Raw genomic sequence first — 24,997 nt, forward strand, 5'->3', positions numbered from 1 at the left:
ACAGACATCAGTATCGTTAAGTAGAGTATGCATTTGTATACACACGCATTACTCGATGTATTTGCATGTATATGTGTGTATAAGTACATATGTGTATATACACACAAAGCTGTTCATATATAGGCTCCATGCTAATTATCTGTAGGATACTTTTTAAAAGGGCATTTGCTGTTATGATTTTTGATGTATAATTGACAAGTCTGAGGAACCCAGCAGGATACACTGGTGTCCACAAACAGGCTCTGCAAAATTTAATCAAGTCCCAGTTTCCATTATCAAAGCCTCATTACCCAAGCCATCCATGCTCATTTTGCAATTGCTGGCTGGCCAAAAAGCAAGCAGCAGATGTCGGCCTTGCAGAGGTTCACTTAATAGAGCTGAGCTTGATTCAGATTCAATCGCTGCTCCCCGGTCATCAGGGGAGCCAGAAGGATCACAGAGGTGACATCACGTGTACGCTGCCAGCTCCACGCTCAGGCCTGACTCACACCTTTGCCCTGAAAGGCTCTGCTGTGGGTTTGCTCCAGGGTGGAGCGGGGATGTGACTCACCCACTGACTCAGCCCCCACTGGGCCCCCAGACATGCTGATGGAACTTCCACTCGAGGAGTTAACTCCGTCCCACCCTGCTTGCCAGCAAGTTGGTAAAGAGTCACAGCCTAGGATGGCCTTTCACCAGGCAGAATGCAGCTCATCCCTGCGAGTCTCCATCCCCACCTCCCCCCAACCCCACTACTCAGCTCCCTAATGGCACTTTAAATGCAGAGGGGTCATTTAAGTGTAATCCATCAAGCCTGATGTGTAATATTGCAATTACAGATTTCAGTTTAGTCTGTGTGCTTAACTGTGTGTGCTGTGTGTGCTAAATCACTTCACGCGTGTACAACTCTGAGACTCCATGGACTATAGCCCGCCTGGCTCCTCTGTCCATGGGATTCTCCAGGCAAGAATACTGAAGAGGGTTGCCATGCCCTCCTCCAGGGGATCTTCCTGACCCAGGGATCGAACCTGAATCTCTTATGTCTCCTGCATTGGCAAGCGGGTTCTTTACCACTAGCGCCACCTGGAAACTCCATGTGCTTAATTACAAGGATATGATTTATCTGTAGATAAATCCCCCAGCATAAGTGCAGTTTGAGCCTCTTTGCTTCTTAGCAGGAAGACAATAGCTTCGCACAGCCTGGGATAGAGTGGACTTCTGGATTGGGGTGGGTTCTTTGTCCTCTGCTAAAGCCCCACACTTCTCCTTGCCCCTCCAGAGTCACTTCTTCGTGCGCTCTGGTTGACAGGGTTATGAATGGTACGAGATAAATTCTGTGCTGCCAATTGCTGGTCCTTTGGATTCTTTTGCTTTCTCTCTTCTTTCAGGAGATGCTGCTGTTTCTCTCCAAATTGTCCTTCTCTCCTCATGTCCCTTGTGGAGTTGGCATCTGCATTAAATCAGTGTCTGGTCTGTGTTTGTTCAGACCTTTCTGTCTTGCCAGAGACTTTTCTGGGACTGGCTCTTTTTGTGGTGGGAGAGGCTACTTCTCTGCCATTCAGGAAACTTCATTATTAGTTCAGGAAAGACCAGCTTTTAGGTGCAATCATCAGGGAGTGTTTTCCCTACACACCCACGCCCACACACACACACACTCACACTCAGGAAAATTCATTAGTAGGCTAGGAAAGACCAGCTTTTAGGTGGAATGACCAGAGAGTGTTTTCCCTACACACCCACACCCACATTGAAATGGGCCCCCTCTATGTCAAATACCATTTCTGCAATTTAAAAGCCACGTGAGACTGGCAGGAGGGTCCTCTCAGCACCTTCCCTCCTGAATCTGGCGCTGCATCCTGGCCTGTGGTTTGGGGTATTAGCAGAAGGGAGGTGACGCGCTTGAGGAGGAGTGAAACAGCAGGAAGCATGCTTCTTTCCTCATCTGGGTAGCGTGTTGTTGCAGGTGGGGCGGGAAGAAGACGGCGCTGATCGTCTCCCTCGGGTGATGCTCGTTCTGAGCCATGGCTTTGATTTTCATTTCCTAAATTCTTCCTAGTTGGCCAATGAAAAGCACAATATGCCATTTGCAGGAATCATTTTTTAAAATTTCATCCCCTCTTCTTTACTCTATCCTTTGAAAGTGCAGCTTGTCAAGCAGAAGCAAGGCCACAGCTGTGCTGTGTCCCAGCCCACATTAACACTTGCTGCTGCATGGAAGCTCAGTTTAGGGGAAGAAGGTCTGAGTAGGAGCCTGGATCTTAGGAGGACACCCAACTGCACCGTGGAGGAGGTGAGTTAACCTCGCCTGCCCGCCAGGCGCATCTTGAACTCGAGCAGTACCCTGCAGTCCTTGCCCTTCATGTTTTCCACCTGCCTTTTGTCTGTGGAAATGTGTTAGCCAAAGAATACGTTTAACCAGAGAAGTGAGAACAGGCAAAAACAAAGGAAAACAGTCAAAGGAGACCAAATAGTAAGTTTAGCCATTAAGCAAAGTCAAGGACATTCAGTTCCTTCTCAAGGACCGCAGATAGCATCCTGAGCCACATCCTGTGAGCTGTCATAGATGCTGAACACATGGAAGAAGTTAACGGCGTGATGACCGCACTGTAGCCATGACGTCAGCTGCCACAATTCCAAGAACTGGCCTCAAGGAAATGGGAACAAACTGACCCTGGAAGTGAAGATTAACTGTACTTAAGACCATTAAGATGACGCCGATCAAACCATTGGGCACCAATTTCGAGATGACTGGCAGAGCTCACCATGCTGTTTCGGCATGGAGCCCCGTCCCTCCATCTAAAACCTCTTGTCCACCGATCATCAGTGGGGGGAGTCGGCCTTTGAACAGGCATCCGTCCTACCCCCGACCCCGGTTTCTGGCATCCAAAATAAAGCAAAAGTTCCTTCCCACCAATCTGGCCTCCTTGATGGCTTTTGAGTGGCGAGCAGCTGGGCCTCAGTTTTGGTTACTATCTGAAGGCAGAAGGCCAGCTCGGGCCTTTTCCCAGCCCCTTCTATCCCTATGATCCAAGCACTTAGTTAATCTGTGATTACACTCATCTTCCCAAGAAAAAGAAAGAAGCACAAATAAGCAATTACCCAAGCCCCGAGAGGTACGGAAGACTGCACTAATGGAAAATCTGCTCTAAGTCAATGATGTAACCAGACCGGATGACCGCCCCAGCCCAGGGATTCCTGGAGTGCACGGCTCTCAGAAACGACGGCCCGAGAGAGGGGGTGTGAGCCGCTGTCCAGTGTGCTCAGCGCAGTGCCGGGAACAGGGGCACTGAGAGGCGAGAGCTGCTAACAGAAGTAACACTTGTGTTGCTCACTGTCTGTAGACACTCCCCGATGTGATGTCATAGTCACGCATGTCATCTGTCTGTGTGGTTTCCACGGAGCAAACAGGAGCATGCTGCTGCTGCTAAGCCGCTTCAGTTGTGTTCAACTCTGCGCGACCCCATAGACAGCAGCCCACCAGGCTCCCCCACCCCTGGGATTCTCCAGGCAAGAACACTGGAGTGGGTTGCCATATCCTTCTGTAATGCATGAAAGTGAAAAGGGAAAGTGAAGTCGCTTAGTCGTGTCCGACTCTTAGCGATCCCATGGACTCCAGCCTACCAGGTTCCTCTGTCCATGGGATTTTCTAGGCAAGAGTACTGGAGTGGCTTGCCATTGCCTTTTCCAAAACAGGAGCATGCTTTGAATTTAATGTTATATTTTATCTTTCCATGAAAGATGCCTCATTTGAGCTCCTAGACCATGGTCTAACTTTACTACAAATAAAAAGTTTAGGGTCATGCTTACTTGGGAGAACAGGACAGTCTAGTAAGAAGAGTATGAACTTCATTCCGGTCTGCCTGGAGTTCTTCCTGGCTGCAGGAAGTCAGGACCTTGTAGTTAGACGGTGCTGCCTTGGAAGCAGAGACGTGTTCTGGAAACCTGGGATGTTACCTGGCGTGGAAAGCTCCGTTTGTGCTTCTGCCTGAGATGCCTGACCAAATCCACTGGTGCCCCTTGACCAGGTGGCTGCTCTGCAACTTCAAAGGATGTGAAAGGCTTGACTTGGGTGGTGCCTCAACTCAAAGGAGTAGAGCCCTGAATCTGATTCTAACTCTTCCGAGGCAGGGTTCTTTCCGTCTTGTTTGTGACTCCCAGTCAGCTCAGCACTGCCTCGCTGCCGCCTCCCTGCCAAGGTGACCTGCCAACTTCAGGCTCAGCCCTGCGAGGATGCAAGCCCACCAGCGTCACGGCTGGCAGTCCACTCAGAGCTCCACACACAAGCGAGTGGGCTCTGGAGCTGGTGTGCTGCCCCAGGTTCACAGCATGGGCTGCAAGGGGCAGAGCCGATGCTTCTAGAATGCTTGTGGAGTAGCCCCCCACTTCAGTCCGTCTGGGTGGGGCCCAGGGGTCCCTTCAGTCAGCTGAGCCCCTCTCCTCTCACCCAATACCTGCTAGTCTCATCCTCCCAGGTGGGCGCCATTCCTGTGGGAGCTCCTACCTCCCCGATGTCTGCCCTTTACCCCCAAGGCTGGTCCTTGAACCAACCTGGATAAACTCCCTGATTCTGAAAACCCTGGCTTCCTCGTGGCCCCAGGAGCTCCCCAAGGCAGACCCCATCCTGGGTCAAACTGCTGGATTTGTGAGTCAGGCCTGCCCAGCAGCTCTGCACGGTCTGGCCCCAGCATCTCCCAGCCCTCTGCCCTCACTCCCGGCCCCCGGGCCTTCCTCGGGGGAAGGCCTGTTAACCTCGACCACTTCTGGTCCTTCGCGGGAGCTGAGCCTCTGCGCTTGTGCTCTCCCCTCTAATTTTACCCAGTTTGCTCCTTCCTATCAAGCACATCTCAGCTCACACGTCGCTTTTTCATAAGACCTTCCCCAATGACCCTCATCTCTGTCTCATCCTTCTTTTCAAGATCTCTCCAGAGTCTTTACCACTCACCGGCACGCTCATATCTATCTTCATTATCCTGTGTGTCTTTGTCTGTCTCTGGTCCTACAATTTAAGCTCTGTGAGAGCAGGACCTCACCTGCTCAGCCTCTGCTGCGTCTCAGCGCCTGGGACATCTCTTGGCCTGTGGAGCCACTCAATGAACGCTTAGGCAATGAATGAGTAGTTACTTCTTCAAAACATGGTTAAAATTCTCCCTTCTCACTTTTAAAACTTGATTTATCACGAATAAAACAAAATCACTTTCCAAGGCGTTCTCCATTCTCCATTATCTCTCTGCCTTCTCCCCACCTTTCCCTTGGCTGGGCCCGAGGCCCCCCACGCAGGCCAGAGCTGGGACAGAGACCTGGGCAGGGGAGCTGGGCAGTCAGGCAGAGGCGCTGCTGGACCAATGGGTGGGGCTCCAAGCTGTGTGCCAGGTTGGGTACAAAATGCTGGGAGACTGAGTCCTGCCCCCGTGAGGGCAGTAATGGGTGACAAGCTGGGTTGGCCTGAACTGTGAGAGGAAGAAGCTCCACGCCCCCCCTGGAAGGAGAGGCTTAGCTGAAAACTGTTTGCAGGAGGTCTAGAAAGTCAAGCTGCCCTTAGGAAGTAGTAACTCTGAGAAGAGCCACTCTCAGATCTCACACGGATGCTCCGAACACACAGCCCACACACCCAGGACCATAGTGACCACCAGCCCACACGCCCAGGACCCTGGTCTGGAGTAAAGTGTAGATGGTGTGCAGAGAGGGTCAAGGGAACTGGAAACTGGACTCAGGAGCCTCCAGATGAGCTCTAATGTGTCTCCTATTCAAGGCAATTCTGATTCCCAACAATGATATAAACTTCGCATCTTCTCGGTCATTTACTCGACATTATCTTGCTTTATCCTATAGCAACCTCACACAGGAAGCAGAGCAAATAACACCATCCTCACTGTCGAGAAAATGGAAACTCCGAGTGGTGACAACATTGACCACAGTGTCATACGTGTCATCAGATTCTCTTACAGGCTCAGCAGGTTCAACTGAACCTGAGAAACTGCTCTAAACTTTCACTTTGAGTAACTTATATTAACCCCAAGCCCTTTCCATAAAGTTGTAATTATTTATTTTATAAAAAGAATCTTAATTTATCAAAGGAATATGATATGACTTATTTAAATAGCAAACTCCTTTCAAGATACACTGAAATGGTTACAAGTATCTTTACTGATATATGTACACTGGTACATTTAAATGATCAGATTTATTGTGTGAATTGAATAAGCAAACTGGAAAATGTAAGGAATTCCCAGAAATCAACACAAAAAGGCAAACAAAATAAAAATGGACCAAACCTTTTACTACCTGAGTCATGGAAAAGGAAGCCCAGAAGCCAAGCAAACATCTGCTTGAGAAGAAAAGCTAGTTCCCCTCTCCGCGTCCTCCTGGACTCATGGCTGCCCACAGGGACCATGGTTCCCTGGCCGTGCCTTCTAAGGATGAGCTGAGATTTTGCCAGTAGAATGTTAGCAGAAGGAATGTGTGCAGTTTCTGCCTTACTTGCCAATAAGAAAATTGCTTTCCCAGAAAGTCTCTAATTTTTCCCCAAAAGTTAGTGTGTGGCAACTGCCCAACTTCAGCCACTGGGATGAGAAGGATGACCTAAGTGATGGCAATGTGACAACCGGGAGGACCCCTGAGTAAGCGTGGGGCAACCCACCAGCCTGACCACCCACGCAAGGTGGTGACGCAAGAGAGAACTGGACCTGGGCCTCTTTGTTCCATCAGCTCAACTTCACCCTGAGTAACACCAAGCTCCACCCAACCAGTGGTCTGGGAAATTCAGATTAAAAGGAGATGCCGTCTCATACCGTAAAGTTAGCAACATTTTCAAAGTTCGATGATACTAAAAATTGGCAAGACTCTGGGAAATAGGAAACCCACATATAGTTCTGCCAGGAGCATAAATTGGTACAACCACTCAGAACACCATTTGTCAATATTACTGATGTGGAAAATGAGCACCTTTACAGCCTTCACGTCCCTTCTAGGGACAGTAAACTTACATATGGAGACCACCTGTGGGGCGGTTCCAACCTCACTTTCATTAGCAAAATTGAAAACAGTCTGAAAGTCCAGGAATAAGGGATAGATAAGTTGTGATATTTTCACACAATTGCACACAATCAACTTTTAAAATGGATACACTGCATCTACGTGCATCAGCATGAATAAATTTCAAAAACATGGAATACTGAAGGGAAAAAAAGTTGAAGAATATGTACAGTGTGATAGCAATTGGTAAGACAGAGTATGCCAAGCATAAGAGTGCATTGCTTTGACTACATGTTCGTGGTCAGAATATAAAAGTGTAATGGAAGAATACTTACCAGAGTCTTGATGGTTGTCTCTGGAGAAGGAAGGTAAGATGGATCTGTGGAGAGAAACAAGGCGGTTTCAACATTGTTCACAGTGTTTTATTTCTTGTGTGAAAAGATGTCATGCAGAAATAACTTTGAACAACATAAAAATTAATTTTTCAATAAAATCTAATTTTCAGGATTATGCTTTTTGCACAAAGCATCTGCATGTGTGTCTTCCTGGTGATTAAAAAATGGAGCCTCTCTCAGGAAGACCCACCCAGAAGTCAGGCTTCGTCTGGCTCTTGAGAACACCCGGTTCATCAGGGCTGGGAGAAAACTTTGGGCCTTCTACTTAGTGCCTCTCTCAGCAGCTAGTGTCCTCAAATCACACATGACATTCCCTAGGTAATAGGAGGGCTTCCCGGGTCGCTCAGCTGGAAAAGAACTTGTCTAAATGCAGAAGACCCTGGTTTGATTCCTGGGTCAGGAAGATCCCCTGGAGAAGGGATTGGCTACCCACTCCTATATTCTTGGGCTTCCCTGGTAGTTGTGTACGGATGTGAAAGTTGGACTATAAAGAAAGTTGACCACTGAAGAATTGATGCTTTGGAACTGTGGTGTTGAGAAGACTCTTGAGAGTCCCTTGGACTGCAAGGAGATCCAACCAGTCAATTCTAAGGGAGATGAGTCCTGAATATTCGTTAGAAGCACTGATGCTGAAGCTGAAGCTCCAATACTTTGGCCACCTGATGTGAAGAGCTGACTCATTTGTAAAGACCCTGATGCTGGGAAAGATTGAAGGCGGGAGGAGAAGGGGACAACAGAGGATGAGATGGTTAGATGGTATCAGAGACTCGATGGACATGAGTCTGAGCAAACTCCGGGAGCTGGTGATGGACAGGGAGGCCTGGAGTGCTGGAATCTCAAAGAGTAAGACATGACTGAGCAACTAAACTGAACTGACGCAATAAGAAGCTTCCGGCCTCTTTTCCAAGAAGATAACATCTTTCATAGCTGCCAGAATACCTATATTTACCTCCAAACTCCTGTGGTCAGCACAAGTTTGATTCCCACTGTGTAAAAATAAGCCTGGTTTAAAGGGTTTATGATGCAGCCTTGAGGCTCCATGTGGTTTGAGCGCCCATAACCCCCAGGAAATGGGAATCACATCCTCTGACCTACAATGGGACATGAGATGGGCAGTGGGGAGGGTATTTGCCTTCCATTCTGTCATGAATATTTTGGGCTTTTAATCTTCTAATCGTAGTACCAGGTGACAAAGGTGACTTATTTCTTGTTAATCACACACAAATCAATCTTTGGAATGATTATTGTCAAATAATTTTCCTTTTTTGTTATAAAAGGTAAAGCATATTACTGCAGAAAAGAAGATAAAATCAGCCATTCATAATTTCATGACCATTAATAGTTTGGTGAATAACTTTTCAGATTTTAATTTTTCTAAAATAATATTAAGCTATATATACACCAGTTTAGCCTTTTTCACTTAAGGTTTTATCATTAACTTATTTCCATGTCATTACCTTTTCTTCACAGGTACATTGTTATAGTCACAAAGCATTGTATAGGGCTTCCCCAGTGGCTCAGAGGTAAAGAAGCAGCCTGCAGTGCAGGAGACGTGGGTTCGATCCCTGGGTCTGGAAGATCCCCTGGAGGAGGGCATGGCAACCCACTCCAGTATTCTTGCCTAGAGAATCCCCACAGACAGAGGAGCCTGGCGGGCTACAGTCCATGGGGTCACCAAGAGTCCAGCATGACTGAAGCAACTTGGTATACACACATGCACAGCATTATAACTTTTCCTGACTATCAGTTTATTTCAGGAATAAACAACCTGCAGGCTGAACTCTGCTCAGGGTCTGTTTCCTGGGGAACCCAACCTGTGAAGCTGGTATCAGCAGTGGCCTGACAGAGAATGTGGGGTTTTGGAACTGGTTCAGGTGCTGGCTAAGAGCATCCTCTCATTGGTGGTAAAGTAAGCACCAACAGCCCTTGCCACAGAGTGGCTCTCGATAGCGGACTGACTAGCATCTCCAGAGATTCGTGCACACCTAGAACTTCAGAACAGGACCTTGTTTCAAAATAGTGTCTTTGCAGATGGAATTAGCTAAGGACCCCAAAATAAGATTTAGGATTGGCCTTAAATCCTTGCCAAGAGGGAGAGACAACAGAGGGACAGAAGGAGAAGGCCTGTGAGCCGGAGGCAGAGGCGGGAGCCACGTAGCCAGAGGCAGGGACGCCAGGAGCCGCGGAGCAGGGAGAGGCACGGGAGGGTCTTCCCCGAGCCCTTGGCAGAAGCCTAGTCTGCTGACACCTTGATTTCAGACTTCTGGCCCCCAGTACTGAGAGATGCACATTTGTTGTGTAAGCTCCCAGTTGCCCAGGGAAAGTAATCTCGGTGTGGAAATGTTGCCAGCAACCATGGAGACAGTGGGAGGTGCCAGATGTGTGACAGGTTTTGGGGCAACAGCAACTACAATAGTGAAATTCAATAGCTGAGCTCATCTGACCCTCTAGAGAAGGTCGTGAAAACCCACGAGCAGTTTCCAGTGATTGAGAGTCAGAGAAGCCAGAGGACATCTTTACAGCAGCAGTGAGGGTCCCACCTCCCAGAGGGAGAAGACAGAGGAGTACGACCCCCAGGCTCAGAACCTAACCGCCAGAACAGCGGAGCCCAAGAAGGGGAATCACCCGCCAAGGACAGCTGGGCTGAGTTCAGCTCCCCCTTCAGCCTTGAAACTCCTAGTGCCCCTAACCCTCTGGGCCCACAGAAGCGAGCCACGCCCCCCATGAAGGGCAGCATCCCACCTCACCCCGCTTCAGGGAGTGCAGAGACCCCCACCCACAAGACACCAGTGCCATCAGACCTCACCGCCACCTGACCCCTCATCCTCTAACTGTGACTATGTTTCAGCGTAGCTCAGCCCTGAGGACACAGGGTGAACCTGTATCGCTCACCATCCTGTGGTTTCATGGGACCACGGCTCCCAGGAGCTGCCCCCAGAGGGACTCCCTACAAACCTCCCTCCCGGGGCACGGTCTCCACCCGGGAAACCGTACCTAAGACAGTGCACACTGGTCCATGGGGCCTGGGTACTCACATACCCCTTCATGCCTTTAAGCAAGTTTCCATGTGTTAGAAAAGGAAACAGGGAGGCAAGCATGGTGAAACTGACGCCTGTGACTCCAGCTGGCAGATGGACAGTTTCAAGGGCCCCACAGCCAACACCTGCACCCTCTGTGCCACAGATCAGTTTATCCGTGAACTGAAGCACAGCTGACCCGTAAGAGCTCTCTGCGAGCTTACAATTCGCTGATTGAAAACCTGCACGCATGCCTGCTAAGTCATTCAGTCAGGTCTGACTCTTCGCAGCCCTCTGGGCTGTAGCCCACCAGGCTCCTCTGTCCGTGGGATTCTCCAGGCAAGAATACTGGAGTGGGTTGCCATGCCCTCCTCCAGGGGATCTTCCCAACGCAGGGACCGAACCTGCATCTCCTTCAACTCCTGTGTTGAGGACAGATTCTTTACCACTGAGCCACAGGGGAAACCTGTTTGAAAGCCTGCTTGACACTAAAAGCAGGCTTTGCACACCAGGGCCCTCTTGCATGTTGGAAACAAAGGGCTTTCAGGAGAGTCCAGGTCTACAAAGGCACATTCATGCTTGGAGATTTATGGGTTTAGCTTTTTCAGTTCGGTCATCTCTCGTCTCTAGGTTGTAGATCAGGAGCGCCATGAACATGCAGGTGAGGTCATGGAACACTTATCAGCATTGATGACAATTTCTGGGGTCCCTGGGAACCACTCCAAGGGAGGCCCTGGACTTAAAGTCCATTCAATGTGCGTCTTCCCAGTGAGATGATCTGGGGCTGGAGGGAGAGTTAAATCATTCCTTAACACAACAGAAAACAAATTCTCACGGTGCTGTGACCCTGGGAAGAACTAGAGGTAAGACTTCTATTTCAAGCTGAAAGGCTCTGGCAACACTGAAGTCCTGTTAAGAAAGTTCAGAGGTGTTGGGATGAAAGAAGCTTAAGACCTAAGGCAGACTGATTTTGTTCTGTAAAACCACCAAGAAGGTGGAAAAACAACCCAGAGAATGGGAGAGAATAATTCCAAATCCCTTATCTGATGAGGGACTGGTATTCAGAATACACAAAGAACTCTTGGAACTCGATAATAAAGAAATAACCTAATTAAAATGAGTCTTTGAATAGATAGTCTCCAAAGGAGATATACAAGCAGCCAATAAACTCATGGAAAGATGTCCAACATCCTTTGCCTCTAAGAAAATACAGATCAAAACCATTAGGATGCCAAGTTCAGGAAAGATAGTTATGAGCGTCCGTGAGGACGGGAGAAATTAGGAGCCCTGTACACCACCACCAAAAATGTAAGTTAGAGCAGTCGTTCAGGGAAACAGTTTGTAGTTCTTCAAAAGTTTAAACATAGAGCTACTGTGTGACCCAGCAACCCCTCCTTGGTATGTGATCAAGAGAATGACAGCATCTGTCCACACAAAAATCTGTACACAGTGTTCTCAGTAGCCCCCAAAGTGAAGCCAACTTAAGCATCTATCAGCCAGTGACTGCATAAGCAACACGTGGTCCCTCCATACAATGGAATATTATTTAGCCTCAGAAATGTGAAGTACTCATGCATGCTACAGCACTCGTGAGCCTCGACGAAAGAAGGCAGAGGAAAACACAGCATACCACAGGGTTCCATTTCCAGGAAATGTCCAGAATCTAATGGGACCAAGAGCAGATGTGTGGTTGCCGTGAGCTGGGACATGGTTGATGTGAGAGACGGCTGATGAGTAGGGGTTTCTTTCTGAAGTGACAAAACAGTCTACATTTATAGTGTGATGATGGTTGCACGATTCTTACAATATATTAAAGCCTCCGAACTGCATTCTGCACTTTAAATGGGTGAATTTTATGGTATATGAATTCTCTCTCAATAAAAAGTTTTAAAGACTTTAACGGGCTTCATTTCATTCATTTCTTCTCTTGGGTGGGGAGAGTCCAGTCTCAGACGGCTCAGCCTTACCCCTGGGAAAGCCTGCGTGTCATTCCATAGCTGAGCGGTCGTGCGTGTCCTCAGCATAAATGTTCCATTCAGCCTAGAGCTGCATGTGTATGACAACTGCCCAGCAGGAAATTTACAGGAAGGGGAAGTTAATGGGAAAAGGCCTTGTCAGGGCTGTCTGGGGGGAGATTTGCTGCAGCAGGAACTTCTCCTGTGGATCTGCTTCTTTTCCATTCTGCGTTCCTGGTGTCTTTGCGGTAGGTTTCATTATTTTTCAGCAGATATCCCCTCGGGCCTCCAAGTCTGTCCTCCCTCGCTCCTTCCCCACACCAGGAGAAGTGTATTTCCTGGGGAACTGGGTTTGGCTGGCTGGTTCGCTTTGGCTAATGGAGTGGGGGAAGCAGTGGCTCCTGCTCATCCCAAGTGGATGTTTGAAGAATCACAGGGATTTCCCACTGGCCCTCTGACCACTACACCTTCCAGGCAGTGTCTCCCTCAGCCCGAGTCCATCAGATGGAGGTTGTGGGGCAGAACGGAAGCCAACACAACCTGAGCAGAGCTACCTGACTGCCCGTGACCCCAAGGGAGAAATAAGTGCTGTAAGTTGCCGATGTTTTCCTTACAGTGTTATCACAGTGAAACCTGACTGATACAATCATTACTTTATTCACTCAGAAAATGTATTTAGAGCACTGCCATGCATTGGATTTTGTGGTTATTTTTTTTAATGAACAAGACCATCTTTTCTCTTTGTATCTAAAAGGTAAAATGGAAAAAGACACCAACAAAATACAAAATATGTGGTCAGTGATACAAGAAACACAAAATACAAGGGTTGTAGTGCAGAAAGAGATCATTTCTGACTCAGAGGAATCACAGAACGTCTAGAAGGAACAAACATTTCCATAATCAGTTATTTCAGGAGAAGAAAGCCCAGTCGTATACAAATTGTGCTCCTCCCTGGATGCTAGTGCAGACGAAGAGCAGCTGGAATTCTCAAGACTTCCCCAGATGTGCCCTTTACCCCAGCTGCGAAGTGGACAAGCCTCTGGCGCTGACATCATTCTCGGAGCAGGAGGAAGTGGGCAGGAAGATCCTGAACTGACGGGAGCAACCCTGCAGTGATAGCTTTAGTTGAAACTGACTAAATTTTCTAGATTTGGGAAGAATGGGGGGCTCAGATAGACTTGACTTTCAACTATAGGAAAACATAGGCAGTTAGGCTTCTGGGCCCTGTGTTTTACACTGCACAAAGGAAGGGGAACAGCTCCACCGAACGAGCATAATCTCAGGGAGCCAGGGGCTTGGGTTCCCGAGCAGATGTCTTGCCCTCTAAGATAACTATTCCATTTGCTAATAAAAGGCCGACAAGTTTTCCATTTGCGGTGCGATGACCAAGTGCCAAGGAGAAACATCAAACCCCAAAGAAAAATCAACACCCTTGCTTTTTTTCTATATTGAAGCCTTGCTTTGGAAATGAGGAATTTCCTCCCGAACATCTCTATGAAAACATCTCTACCCGCACACTCCGCTTTTTTTTTAAAATGTGCATTTGAAAAAGAAAACCTGGATGTACCTTTACCACAATATGCTGAAACAGACCGCACACACCCGGTGAAATTACACAGACGTTTTTGACAGTCTGAATTTTAACTTTGACTTTAGAACATTTTCATGAAATCAAAATAATAGGACGGCATGCTCTCCAATTTCTTTCAGTCGATTTTAGGATAATCTCTAGGTCTCCAGGAGGTTTCGGTACAGTCCTGCATTAACAGGTTTAGGAGACTGATTTCGGCGTCTGCAGCAGCTCCTGTGGGAGCCCCCGGTGGCCCTGGCTCTGCGCCGGGCTGCTCCAGGGGTTCCCTGGGGCTCCGGCCGGTCCTCTCCTGCCTCTCAATCTCTCTCGTTCCTCATCTTTAAAATATGCGGACTCTGGGTGACCTCTGAGCCCTTTCCAGCTGCCGCATCCTTTGATTCCACTTTTTTTTTTCCATAAAATCTTTAGATTCATAGCTGAACAATAGAATTCTGCAGACTGAAAACTACTTTTCTCCTAATAATGTATGTTTTGATCAAAGTCTAGTGGAGCTAATTTTATTCGTCTTCCCACAGGTTGATTCAGAACTTATCTTTAAACACACACAAATGGGGCGTTAATGCTGAAGGAACCAGGCCATCCTCTGCAAACTTGCCTCTTGGATCAGTTACCTCCACCTCGTAGGTGACAGGTGACTGTAGGTCACTCAGGAAAAGTCTTATCCTGTGAGAAGGGAGAATTTCCAGAACTTTCCATCAGGAAGAGAAATTGAAAGTGAAATTCGCTGAGTGGAGTCTGACTCTTTGTGACCCCATGGCCTATACAGTCCATGGAGTTCTCCAGGCCAGAATCCTGGAGTGGGTGGCCTTTCCCTTCTCCAGAGGACCTTCCCAATCCAGGGATCGAACCCAGGCCTCCCACATTGCAGGTGGATTCTGTACCAGCTGAGCCACAAGGAAGTCCGTGGGGTCAGGAAGAGAAGCAGTAACATTTCAGAAGAGATTGCCAAGCACAGACTACTGCCTAATCCTTTTATTCCCACAGAGCTTTACAGGCAGATTTGAAGGTAGGGGTGAGTTTGGGGCAGCTAACAGTATTGGTGGCTTTCCCTGGTGGCCCTGTGGTAAAGAACTCACTTGCCAATGCAGGAGACACTGGTTCCGGAAGATCCCCTGGAGAAGGAAATGGCAACCCACTCCGGTAGTCTTGCCTGGGAAATCCCATGGACAGAGGAGGCTGGTGGGCTACAGTCAATGGGGTTGCAAAGACTAGGATGTGGCTCATTGACTAAAAAACAACAGCGTTGGTAGTCTGCGCTCTGGTACAAATTTCTTGAAAACTTCCCGTGTGCCAGACACTGTCCTGAAAACGTCCCATGAATCAATTAATCCTCAAAATAACCTCAAAGTAATATTCTTACAGATGAAAACACAGACAGGATAGGTAAGTTGTCTCAGATTTTGCAGGGTAAATGGCAGGGCTGGGATTCGAATCTCAACAGAGCCCAGCCCAAACAGGAAAGTCTGTCCCTGGAGCTCAAGGGTGAATTTGGAGACAAACTCAAACCTCCAAACCAGGGGGTGGGGCTGACATTTGGAATTGTAGGGGGCAGGGTGGGGTGACTGTATTTAACCTTCTTCCTTCATCTGCCTCGAGGGAACTTAAATTGCTGCAACACAAATGTCAAAGGGAAAAGAAAAGACTAACATTTAGATGCTGACTTTCAAAGTAGGATATTTCAATTACAAGACAGGCTGATACGATGGGGAAGGAAGCTGGATTTGCGCCTGGCTGGCTTCCAGCCCAGAGTCCACCTGCGGGCGGGGACCATCAGGAAGAAACAAGAACAACCCCCCAAACTTCTCCCGAGTGAGGTGGGGATGACACCACCAACAGTGTTTTATATTCAAAAGTTTTAAAAATTCATGTGGCTAAATCTGTGCATTTTCTGTTATGATCTCTGCATCTGTCTACATGGCTAAGAACGTTCTTTCTGGACGTCTACTTCGTGGCTCCTGTACTGCTCAAACGTGAAGAGCCAGGTTCTGAGTCTGGGGAAGGAACAATAGAATCCTGGGTCTGCGCATCACTGACTGTGAGGGTTCCCTCGCTCTGTTTCCTCAAGTGTAAGCCAGGCACTGCAATAAGAGGAGTATGCTTCCATTATGCAGATGGGAAAACTGATATTCAGAGGGGAAACTGCTGTGCAGAGGCACCCAGTAAATGGAGCTGGGACTGGACACCAGTTCTCCTGTGCTCTTACCAATTACACTTACTCTGACTTATAATACATGGAACACCATGGTTTTATTTTTGTTAGATCTTTGAAGACGTTTTGCCAGCCTTCTATCTGAGATACTGCAGCTATCCTCAAAGTGAGGCTGCGGCGCAGTTTTCCTTGCGGACATGTCTCCTAACCCTGGTGTTTGAACCACATCTAGGTTCTGGCAGCATCTCCCGAGGCCTTAGTTACCATGTTTGATCGGCCAGCTTCAAGCAGTCTCGGTACACAGACCGTCTTGGGAGACCTCAAAGGACAGGGGGCCAGACAGCGATTAGAGCAGATCTTCTGTTTAGTTAAGGGCTCTAAGTATGTTCTTCTCTGCGTCAGGAATGAAATAAATGCATGTAAACAGGTGATAAGAAGATTCCACTCCCCCAGGGTTCCTTGAAGCAAGACCTGTTTGGAGACGATATGGGCTCATTCAGAGCCTGTTTCCAAGTTTTCGTTCAATTTGATTAGAAACAGCTGGAAGATCAGAACTGCGTAATCTATCCAGTGATGCAGAGGGAAAGAATGTTCAAGCGACAGAACCGCAAGTCACCAGCCTGGCTTGACTCACACGGGGAAAAACTGAATTAACTGAATTACGAACCCCAACTTTCTCATCCACTCTCAGCTTTCATGCTCAGTCGTGTCCGACTCTTTGTGACCCTATGGACTGTAGCCCGCCAGGCTCCTCTGTCCATGAGATTCTCCAGGCAAGAATATTGGAGTGGGTTGTCATTTCCTCCTCCAGGGGATCTTCCCCACCCAGGGACTGAACCCATGTTTCCTGGGTCTCCTGTATTGGCAGGTGGATTCTTTACCACTGTGCCACCTGGGAAGCACTTCTCAGCTTCATGTCTGTTCAAATTAATATTGCTTCACATGGCTACCTCCTGCAACGATGCTAATTATTACATGACTAATATCTTTTTTGTCTTTACAAAGGGGTCTTAAAAGTATTCATATCAATGTAAAGTTTCTAACAGTCAAAAACAAGGACTTTCATTATTCGGTCATGAGCAGAGGGGAGGGGCTTTTCTCCACCTAATAGAGGGCTTGGTGTCGACCCAGTTCTGAGAAACGTTCCCCTGGTGACGGGGAGGGAGGGGCTAGTTCTGTCACTGAAGGTTCAGCCACAATGTCACCGCAGATTCCGTGCTGAAGCCGGTCCAGCCCCTCCCCGAGACCCTCCTCCCAGGCAGTGGTGCAAACTGTCCTCAGATCTGCTACTTGACTCACAGAGAAGCTGAGAGAATTCTTTGCTAATCTTTTCTAATCTTCACGTGCATAGTGTAAAAAATTAAACAAAATGCTGAGAGTGTCAACCTCACAAGCCACTGTCAGAATAAACAGGAAAACGTCTACATAGTGTTTTAAGACTCTCTGATATCCCCTGGACTGCAGCACTCCAGGTCCCGCCGTTCATCGAATTCTCCAGGCCAGAATACTGGAGTGGGTTGCCATTCCCTTCTCCGGGGGATCTTTCCAACCAAGGGATCAAACCCAGGTCTCCTGCATTTCAGGCAGACTCGTTACCATCTGAGCCACTAGGGAAGCCCTTGAAATAAATCAAGTTACCTTTAAATGATGAAAGCATTTAAAACTGCCTAATGTGATGGACAGGGAGGCCTGGCGTGCTGTGATTCATGGGGTTGCAAAGAGTCGGACACGACTGAGTGACTGAAATGAACTGAACTGAATATGTAAAAATACAGAAAAGGAAGGAAGTTACAGAGAGATAAAAGGTGACCCATAACCTCAGCACCTCCAGACAACCACTATCAACATGCTGTTTTTTCCCCAATATAATTATTTCACTCTTTCTCCCGCTTTCTCCTCTCTGTCCCCTTCTGTCCCTCTCTCATCCAGAGGTCGTCCCGTTCACCTTCCCTCATAGATGAGACAGGGGGTGAAAAGGGAAACAAGTGCCATGGGATCCACGCACCTGGCCTTGGAGCTCCACACACCACATGCTCCTGGCCCCAGGGACATAGAATCTTGATCAGCTTCCTTGTTAATTTCCCACAACTATCTCAGCAGAGGTTAGAGGACACCCATCTGTGAGCAGGGAGGGAAAAGACCCTGATGCTGGGAAAGATTGAAGGCGGGAGGAGAAGGGGACGACAGAGGATGAGATGGTTGGCTAGCATCACCGACTCAATGGACATGAGTTTGAGCAAGCTCCGGGAGTTGGTGATGGACAGGGAGGCCTTGTGTGCTGCAGTCCATGGGGTCGCAAAGAGTCGGGCACGACTGAGCGGCTGAACTGCACTGAACACTTAGATGCAGAAGGGCTGCCTTTTCCTTGTCTGCTTACCCTGGCTGAGCTCTCCAAGTCATCGGTGCTACCTCCAGCCCCCCAGCCACCGCTCCAGGGGCTCTTATGCTGCACTATCTAGGCAGGTTTAAGTTTCCCTTTAAACCGTCTCCGGTGGGGCAGAGACAGGCAGGGTCACCAAGGATTCTGTTTGCTCATCAGTAATCCCAGCTGTCCTGCAGTTAAGCAAGGCTATGTGACTAGTTCCCTCTTTCCTTGTGGACAAGGAGGCCTTGTGTTCCACCCAGACGGTGAAGCTACAATACAGAATCTGAGGGATAACATGTCCCAGAATTCTTGCTGACTCATGTGAGGTATGTCACGTGACAGGGAAGACTGAACGTTCATTTAAGCCTTTAAAATTTGGGGCTTATTACTGCAGCACAATCCAGCGTATTCTGACTAATGCAGTTGGAGGGATTCTCTCAGCTGGCACTATATTTTGATCTTTTTGTATCTTTAAAAATAAAGACTTGATCATAGTATTTCCTTGTTTAAAAATTACCTAAATGGTGAAGTCCAAATGCTTTACCCCAGCAGCCTATCTGGTTCAGTTTATCCTCATGGGCTCATCTCCTGGTGTCCTGACCCCCAACCTAGAGCCTAAATTGCAGCCACACTGACTCCTAAGTCTTTCCCCGAGTTTCCATTTCCTGAATGGACTTTAGTCTCTAAGTCGTGTCTGACTCTTGTAACCCCATGGACTGTAGCCCGCCAGGCCCCTCTGTCCATGGGATTCTCCAGGCAGGAATACTGGAGTGGGTTGCCATTTCCTTCTCCAGGGGATCTTCCCAACCCAGGGATAGAACCAGGGTCTCTCCCATATCCACCATTGGCAGGGTTCTTAATCACCTGAGCTACCGGGGAAGCCATACCTTTCCGGTACATCTCAGTCCTTTAAACGCTATCAGGCCTTTGTTCATGCTTGGTTTTCCTTTGCTTGGTTGACTGCATTTCCCACTTAGCATATTGTTACGTATCCTATAAGACTCAACTCAAACATGACATCTGCGATGTTGAAGCCAGCTCCAAAACGTTGTCAGCTCCCTTGCCAAGTTGCCACAGTGCTGGGTAAGTTCTTTTCTTTGGAGAATCTCCTACCGCTTGATTTATTAGTAGGTCCACTTTGGGTTCTTAAAGGTGGTGTTAACCCTTATTCTTTCCTAGCACAAGGGTAGTTCGTAGGCGTGCATATACATTCTCCATGGAACCTGGTGTCGTGGCCACAGCAGCGGTTCAGGAGCAGAATTTGTGGTTTCTGTCAGTCTTTGCTGCCTCGTCTTTGGTCTGTAAAGCTGATGTTTCTCAAGCAGAATGTTATGTAATGCAGCTTAAGGTTAAGTCCTTAGGAGGGGCCTGAGCCAGTGTCATAGGGAGACTCCGAGTTCACCTCCTCCCTTGGACACGTGGAATCCACACGACACCGTCACACAGACCTCAGGTCTAAAGACACACAGACTGATAGTGAAGGATGGAAGGAAAAAGATACTTCGTGCAAAGAGGAGAGCAATACCCCTGCGAGTCAAAACAGACTTTCAAAAGTCGGTCCAGGGTGACGGTGCCTCACCGCGGGCTTTTCTAAGGCTCGGGAGTTATCCCATCCATGCCGGACCCAGGCCCCCAGGGCCCCATCACTGGTGACCAGGAAGGTTAAGTCAGCCAGTCCCTGGAAGCCCAGCATCTCCTCCTGACCTGGTCACTTGTCAGTGCCCCGGGCGCCCTCTGCGAGCCTGTAGCTCAGACTGCTGGGGTTGCCAGCTCTCCCTAGGCCCCCCATGGCTGCCCCTGGCCGCTCCTCCGAGGACCCCACTGAGTTGCGCTTTTCCACTGGCTTCACTGGGGGCAGGGGGCCGTCCAGACCCAAGAGTCAGTTGCCGGCTCTGTCTGCAGGGGATGCAGCTTGCTGCTTCCTTGCACCCCTGTTGCAAGTGTATGTTGAGAAAACAATTTCATTGCATTTAAACCCTTTAAAGAAAAATCCAAGATGTCATTTGTGCTTGAAACACAACACCCCTTATACACCCCTGCTGCTGCTGCTGCTGTGTCGCATCAGTCGTGTCCAACTCTGTGCGACCCTAGGCAGCTGTTAACCTCACAGGCTGTAAGCACTTGAAATGGGGCTGGTCAGAACTGAGAGTGCTGTGAAGTAAAATACATCTCAGATGTCAAAGACTTAGTACAAAAAATATATATATTAGAATTTAAAACATTCATGGGCTTCCCTGGTGGTGTAGCGGTTAAGAAGTTGCCTTGCAATACAGAGGACATGGGTTTGATCCCCGGTCCAGGAAGATCCCACATGACTGGAGCAACAAAGCTCCAGCACCACAACCACTGAAGCCCAAGCACCTAGAGCCCCTTCAAGAGAAGCCTCTGCAGTGAGAAGCCTGCACAGAGCAGCTAGAGAGTAACCTCCACTCGCTGCAGCTAGAGAAAGCCTGCTTGAAGCAATGAAGGCCCAGCACAGCCAAAAGTAAAATGTCCAAATATATTCTTATTGGTTACATGTTAAGGTTCATAGGTTAAACAAAATGTATCACTGAAAAACTTGAACTGTTTTTATTTCTTTTTTTCACTTGTTTTCATCGAACTGTTTTATTGTGGCTCTTGTGATATTTTCAGTGGCTCACATTGCACGGGACAGACCTGTGGTGCACAGAGATTTACTATTACAGGAATACCGCCGTCATTAGGAACCCCTACTGTTGGAGCAGCCTTTTCTCTGAAGAGATCAGGGAGCCAGCTGTGTACGTCACGGGCACTGTGTGTGCAAGCTCAGTCGCTTCAGTCATGTCCGACTCTTCACAACCCTATAGAGTGGAGCCCGCCAGGCTCCTCTGTCCATGGGATTCTCCAGGCAAGAATACTGGAGGGGGTTGCCCTACCCTCCTCCAGGGGATCGTCCCAACCCGTGGCTCGAACCCACGTCTCCTGCATCACAGCCAGATTCTTTACCGCTGAGCCACTGGGGAAGCCTCACTGTTTTGAAGCAGTGCTTACAATCATTGCATTCTCCTTCTATGTGTTGTCTGACCATTTCTTTTACTTTATTGAGTAAAGTCACAGATAAGTGATTTTCAATTGGTAAAAAAAAGCTAAAAATAATGCATCGGGTTTTCTATTACAGGAGTTACACACTGACTGATAAGGCTTCCGTCAGCTCCTATGGAGAATTTACAGTAACGGAGTCCATTTGTTTTCTGGTTTATTTATTTGATTGTCTTAACTCTTTTTAAAATACATTTCAAGTTATTTTTGTTCATACTATACAAGCTATTTTGGATAAGCAAGTTACTTTTTAAAATGTTTACTGTCAATTGCTCATACAAAAGTCAATCAAATTCAGTAATTAGCTCAACAATTTCCCTGAAAGTTCCATTATTTGAGGAAAGCCACTTTTCATTGCAACATCAGGAAAACAAACTTTTCATGAAAAAATAATAAACACAACTCTTTAAAGCAAAGTAACCTCAGATATGCAGTTGACACTACCCTTATGGCAGAAAGTGAAGAGGAACTCAAAAGCCTCTTGATGAAAGTGAAAGAGGAGAGTGAAAACATTGGCTTGAAGTTCAACATTCAGAAAACAAAGATCATGGCATCTGGTCCCATCACTTCATGGGAAATAGATGGAAAAACAGTGGAAACAGTGTCAGACTTTATTTTTTTGAGCTCCAAAATCACTGCAGATGCTGATTGCATCCATGAAATTAAAAGACGCTTATTCCTTGGAAGGAACCTTGATAGTATATTAAAAAGCAGAGACATTACTTTGCCAACCAAGGTCTGTCTAGTCAAGGCTATGGTTTTTCCCGTGGTCACGTATGGATGTGAGAGTTGGACTGTGAAGAAAGCTGAGCGCCGAAGAATTGATGCTTTTGAACTGTGGTGTTGGAGAAGACTCTTGAGAGTCCCTTGGACTGCAAGGAGATCCAAACAGTCCATTCTAAAGGAGATCAATCCTGGGTGTTCATTGGAAGGACTGATGCTAAAGCTGAAACTGCAATACTTTGGCCACCTCATGCGACGAGTTGACTCACTGGAAAAGTCTCTGATGCTGGGAAAGGTTGGGGGCGGGAGGAGAAGGGGACGACAGAGAATGAGATGGCTGGATGGCATCACCGACTCTGTGGACATGAGTTTGAGTGAACTCCGGGAGTTGGTGATGGACAGGGAGGCCTGGCGTGCTGTGATTCATGGGGTCGCGGAGAGTCGGACACGACTGAGCAACTGAACTGAATTGAATACTGTATTTCTTCGTTCCTTGAGACATGGAACATTTTTATTTGATTAATGCATAATTCAAGTAAACACAGTCTTCTAGGGCTTTATAGAATCTTTATGACTTTTGAAGGTTCTTAACACATACATCTAGTCTAAAACCTGATCTTACATAAGGAATATCTGCCTCTCTGAAAGGAAATTAGAAGTAAAATGACACAGGCAGTCTTGGAATAGCCAACCAGAATCTCATGCCAGTTTTGATTATTTAAATTCTTTTTTCCAGGGACTTCCCTGGTGGTGCAGTAATTAAGAATCCTCCTTGCAATGCAGGAGTCTCAGTTCAACCCCTGGTCGGATTACTAAGATTCCACATGCTTCAGAGAAACCAAGACCTCACACCACAACTACAGTCTGCATGCAATGAAAATCCAGCATACCTCAAAGCCCAGAGGCAGCCAAACAAATAAATAAACAAATCAGCAATAAATGAAGAAAATAACTGAAAAATATCCTCTAAAGTATAAACCCCTAAAAATACTTTTTCCCCAGAATATCTGTTTTCAAAACACCTTTGTGTGTGTGTGCTCTTGTGTGCCGTTTGGTTTTCTGTACATATTATTGAGATAATAATTTGGGTTTGGGGGGAAACAACGTTTTCATTAAATGGCATCCAAAATTATTGCTTGCTGTCACAAGCTGAGATCATAGAATTTATCACAGTCAAGGATTCATCGACATGAAGCAGCTGTTGGCCTTTATGTACTGTTTGTACAAATTGTTTCACTTTGTTCTTATTTTCATCTTCCTTCTGCTTTTTTTCTTTCCCACTTAAGTGTCCTAACCTTTTTTATCTTTAAAAATTCTTCTGTGTCATTTTCGTTATCTTTATTTTGTTGTTTTCAGAAGTTTTAACTATTAAAGCTCTGGGAGTTTTTCAGTTTCCAAAGAGCTGTATTGGAGAGTTTTTCTTTTCTTCATAATGATCATCACTTATTCCAAAATTACCAGGTGAACCAGAAAACAATTTCACACAAGCCAAGAAAAATCACAGGTGTAAATCCATAGGTCACCAATATTGTAATGATTAGAATGAACTTTAAAATCTGATTAATATGTTTGAGGAAATCTATGGAAAAAAATGGAGAAGTTCATCAGAGAAATGAAATCTAAAGTAAAAGAAAAATTCGGAAATTCCAGAACTGAAATATAAAATAGCTGAAATGAATGAATGACATTTTAAACTCCATCTGTCTTTCTTTCTTGCAATGTGGACTTCCACTGGGTTACTTCTTTCTTACTCTATTTGAATTTCAGTGTGAACAATAAATCTGAAGAAATATGCCTGATTTATTTGAAGTCAAGACATACACTAGAGCAATTCAAAGGCAGTTTTAAATGGTTATGATGCTGCTTTGTTATATTGAACTGTGTAACTGTTTAATCAAATCACTCTTCTGCCGAAGACATCGACTGATCAATCATTGATCGATGATTGAGCTCAGGAGTTCTGTCACTGGACCACTTGTGTCCTTGACTACTTGGCACATGGCTTCCTCTGTCATCACCAGACTCTGCTAGGGTAAGACCTAAGAAGATGCTGCACACAGGGTGAGGTTTGTTGCGATGCGTGAGCACTAGCCTTCACACACAGACATTTCCCTGAGGGTGGGTTGTGTCCTCACACTCAAGAAGTCTAATCAATGCATCCCATTGGTTTCTACCAACAGAGAAAAATGCTGCCCAGGATTTCCTCATTTTATGCACTGAATTATTGTGTCTACTCCCGAGAGAAGAACATTCTCTTCGGACCAGGTGCGATTGCAAGTGGAAGCCTCTACAATCTTACATGTCTGATAACTGGGAGATTTTCCAAGGACCAGTTTCTGTCTCCATGTGTTTAAACCCTAGTTTCTGCTCCACTGCCTGGCTGTACCAGTGTGGGCCCCGGGGGACATGCCCTTGTCACAGCCTGACCCTGGCCCCACACCCTCACATGGCAGTAGGCAAGTCAGGGTGGAAGCAGGGGACCCCACATGAGACGGCTCTTGGTCACTTAACCCGGCACAAATGTGATCGTGAGCCTCGTAAACATATTCCATGACCCCAGGTGCACGCCTCCCCAGTTCAACTTCCCCTTTCATGGAGCCTCCAGACTCCACACGTGTTCATCATACCCTGGACACGAGAGAAAGCACAGTGGCACACCCGGAGGGGACTGAGACAGAAGGCTGGACCAACAGTGCTTGAGACAGCTGATTTTCCCTTTTGGAGGCATACTTTATAAGAACATCTGACCATGTGAGCACATTGCTGGGCCCCTCCCGGGGTTTTGGAAGAG

General features: G+C 47.2%; 1 protein-coding gene across 2 annotated transcripts in view; it reads right to left on the reverse strand.

The window, feature by feature from the left end:
- The window catches only part of PSD3 (pleckstrin and Sec7 domain containing 3), a 610,189-nt gene that overhangs the window by 545,654 nt on the left and 39,538 nt on the right, over nucleotides 1–24,997 (reverse strand). For both annotated transcript variants that reach the window (XM_088832764.1, XM_088832767.1), the window contains exon 2: nucleotides 7,287–7,330. In XM_088832764.1, the coding sequence (XP_088688890.1) occupies nucleotides 7,287–7,330 (44 nt within the window). The remainder of the gene's footprint in view (nucleotides 1–7,286; nucleotides 7,331–24,997) is intronic.

Source organism: Moschus berezovskii, chromosome 26 (genome assembly GCF_049115385.1).
Source record: "Moschus berezovskii isolate FMDL1 chromosome 26, NW_MosBer_1.0, whole genome shotgun sequence".
Taxonomy (NCBI): Eukaryota; Metazoa; Chordata; class Mammalia; order Artiodactyla; family Moschidae; genus Moschus; species Moschus berezovskii.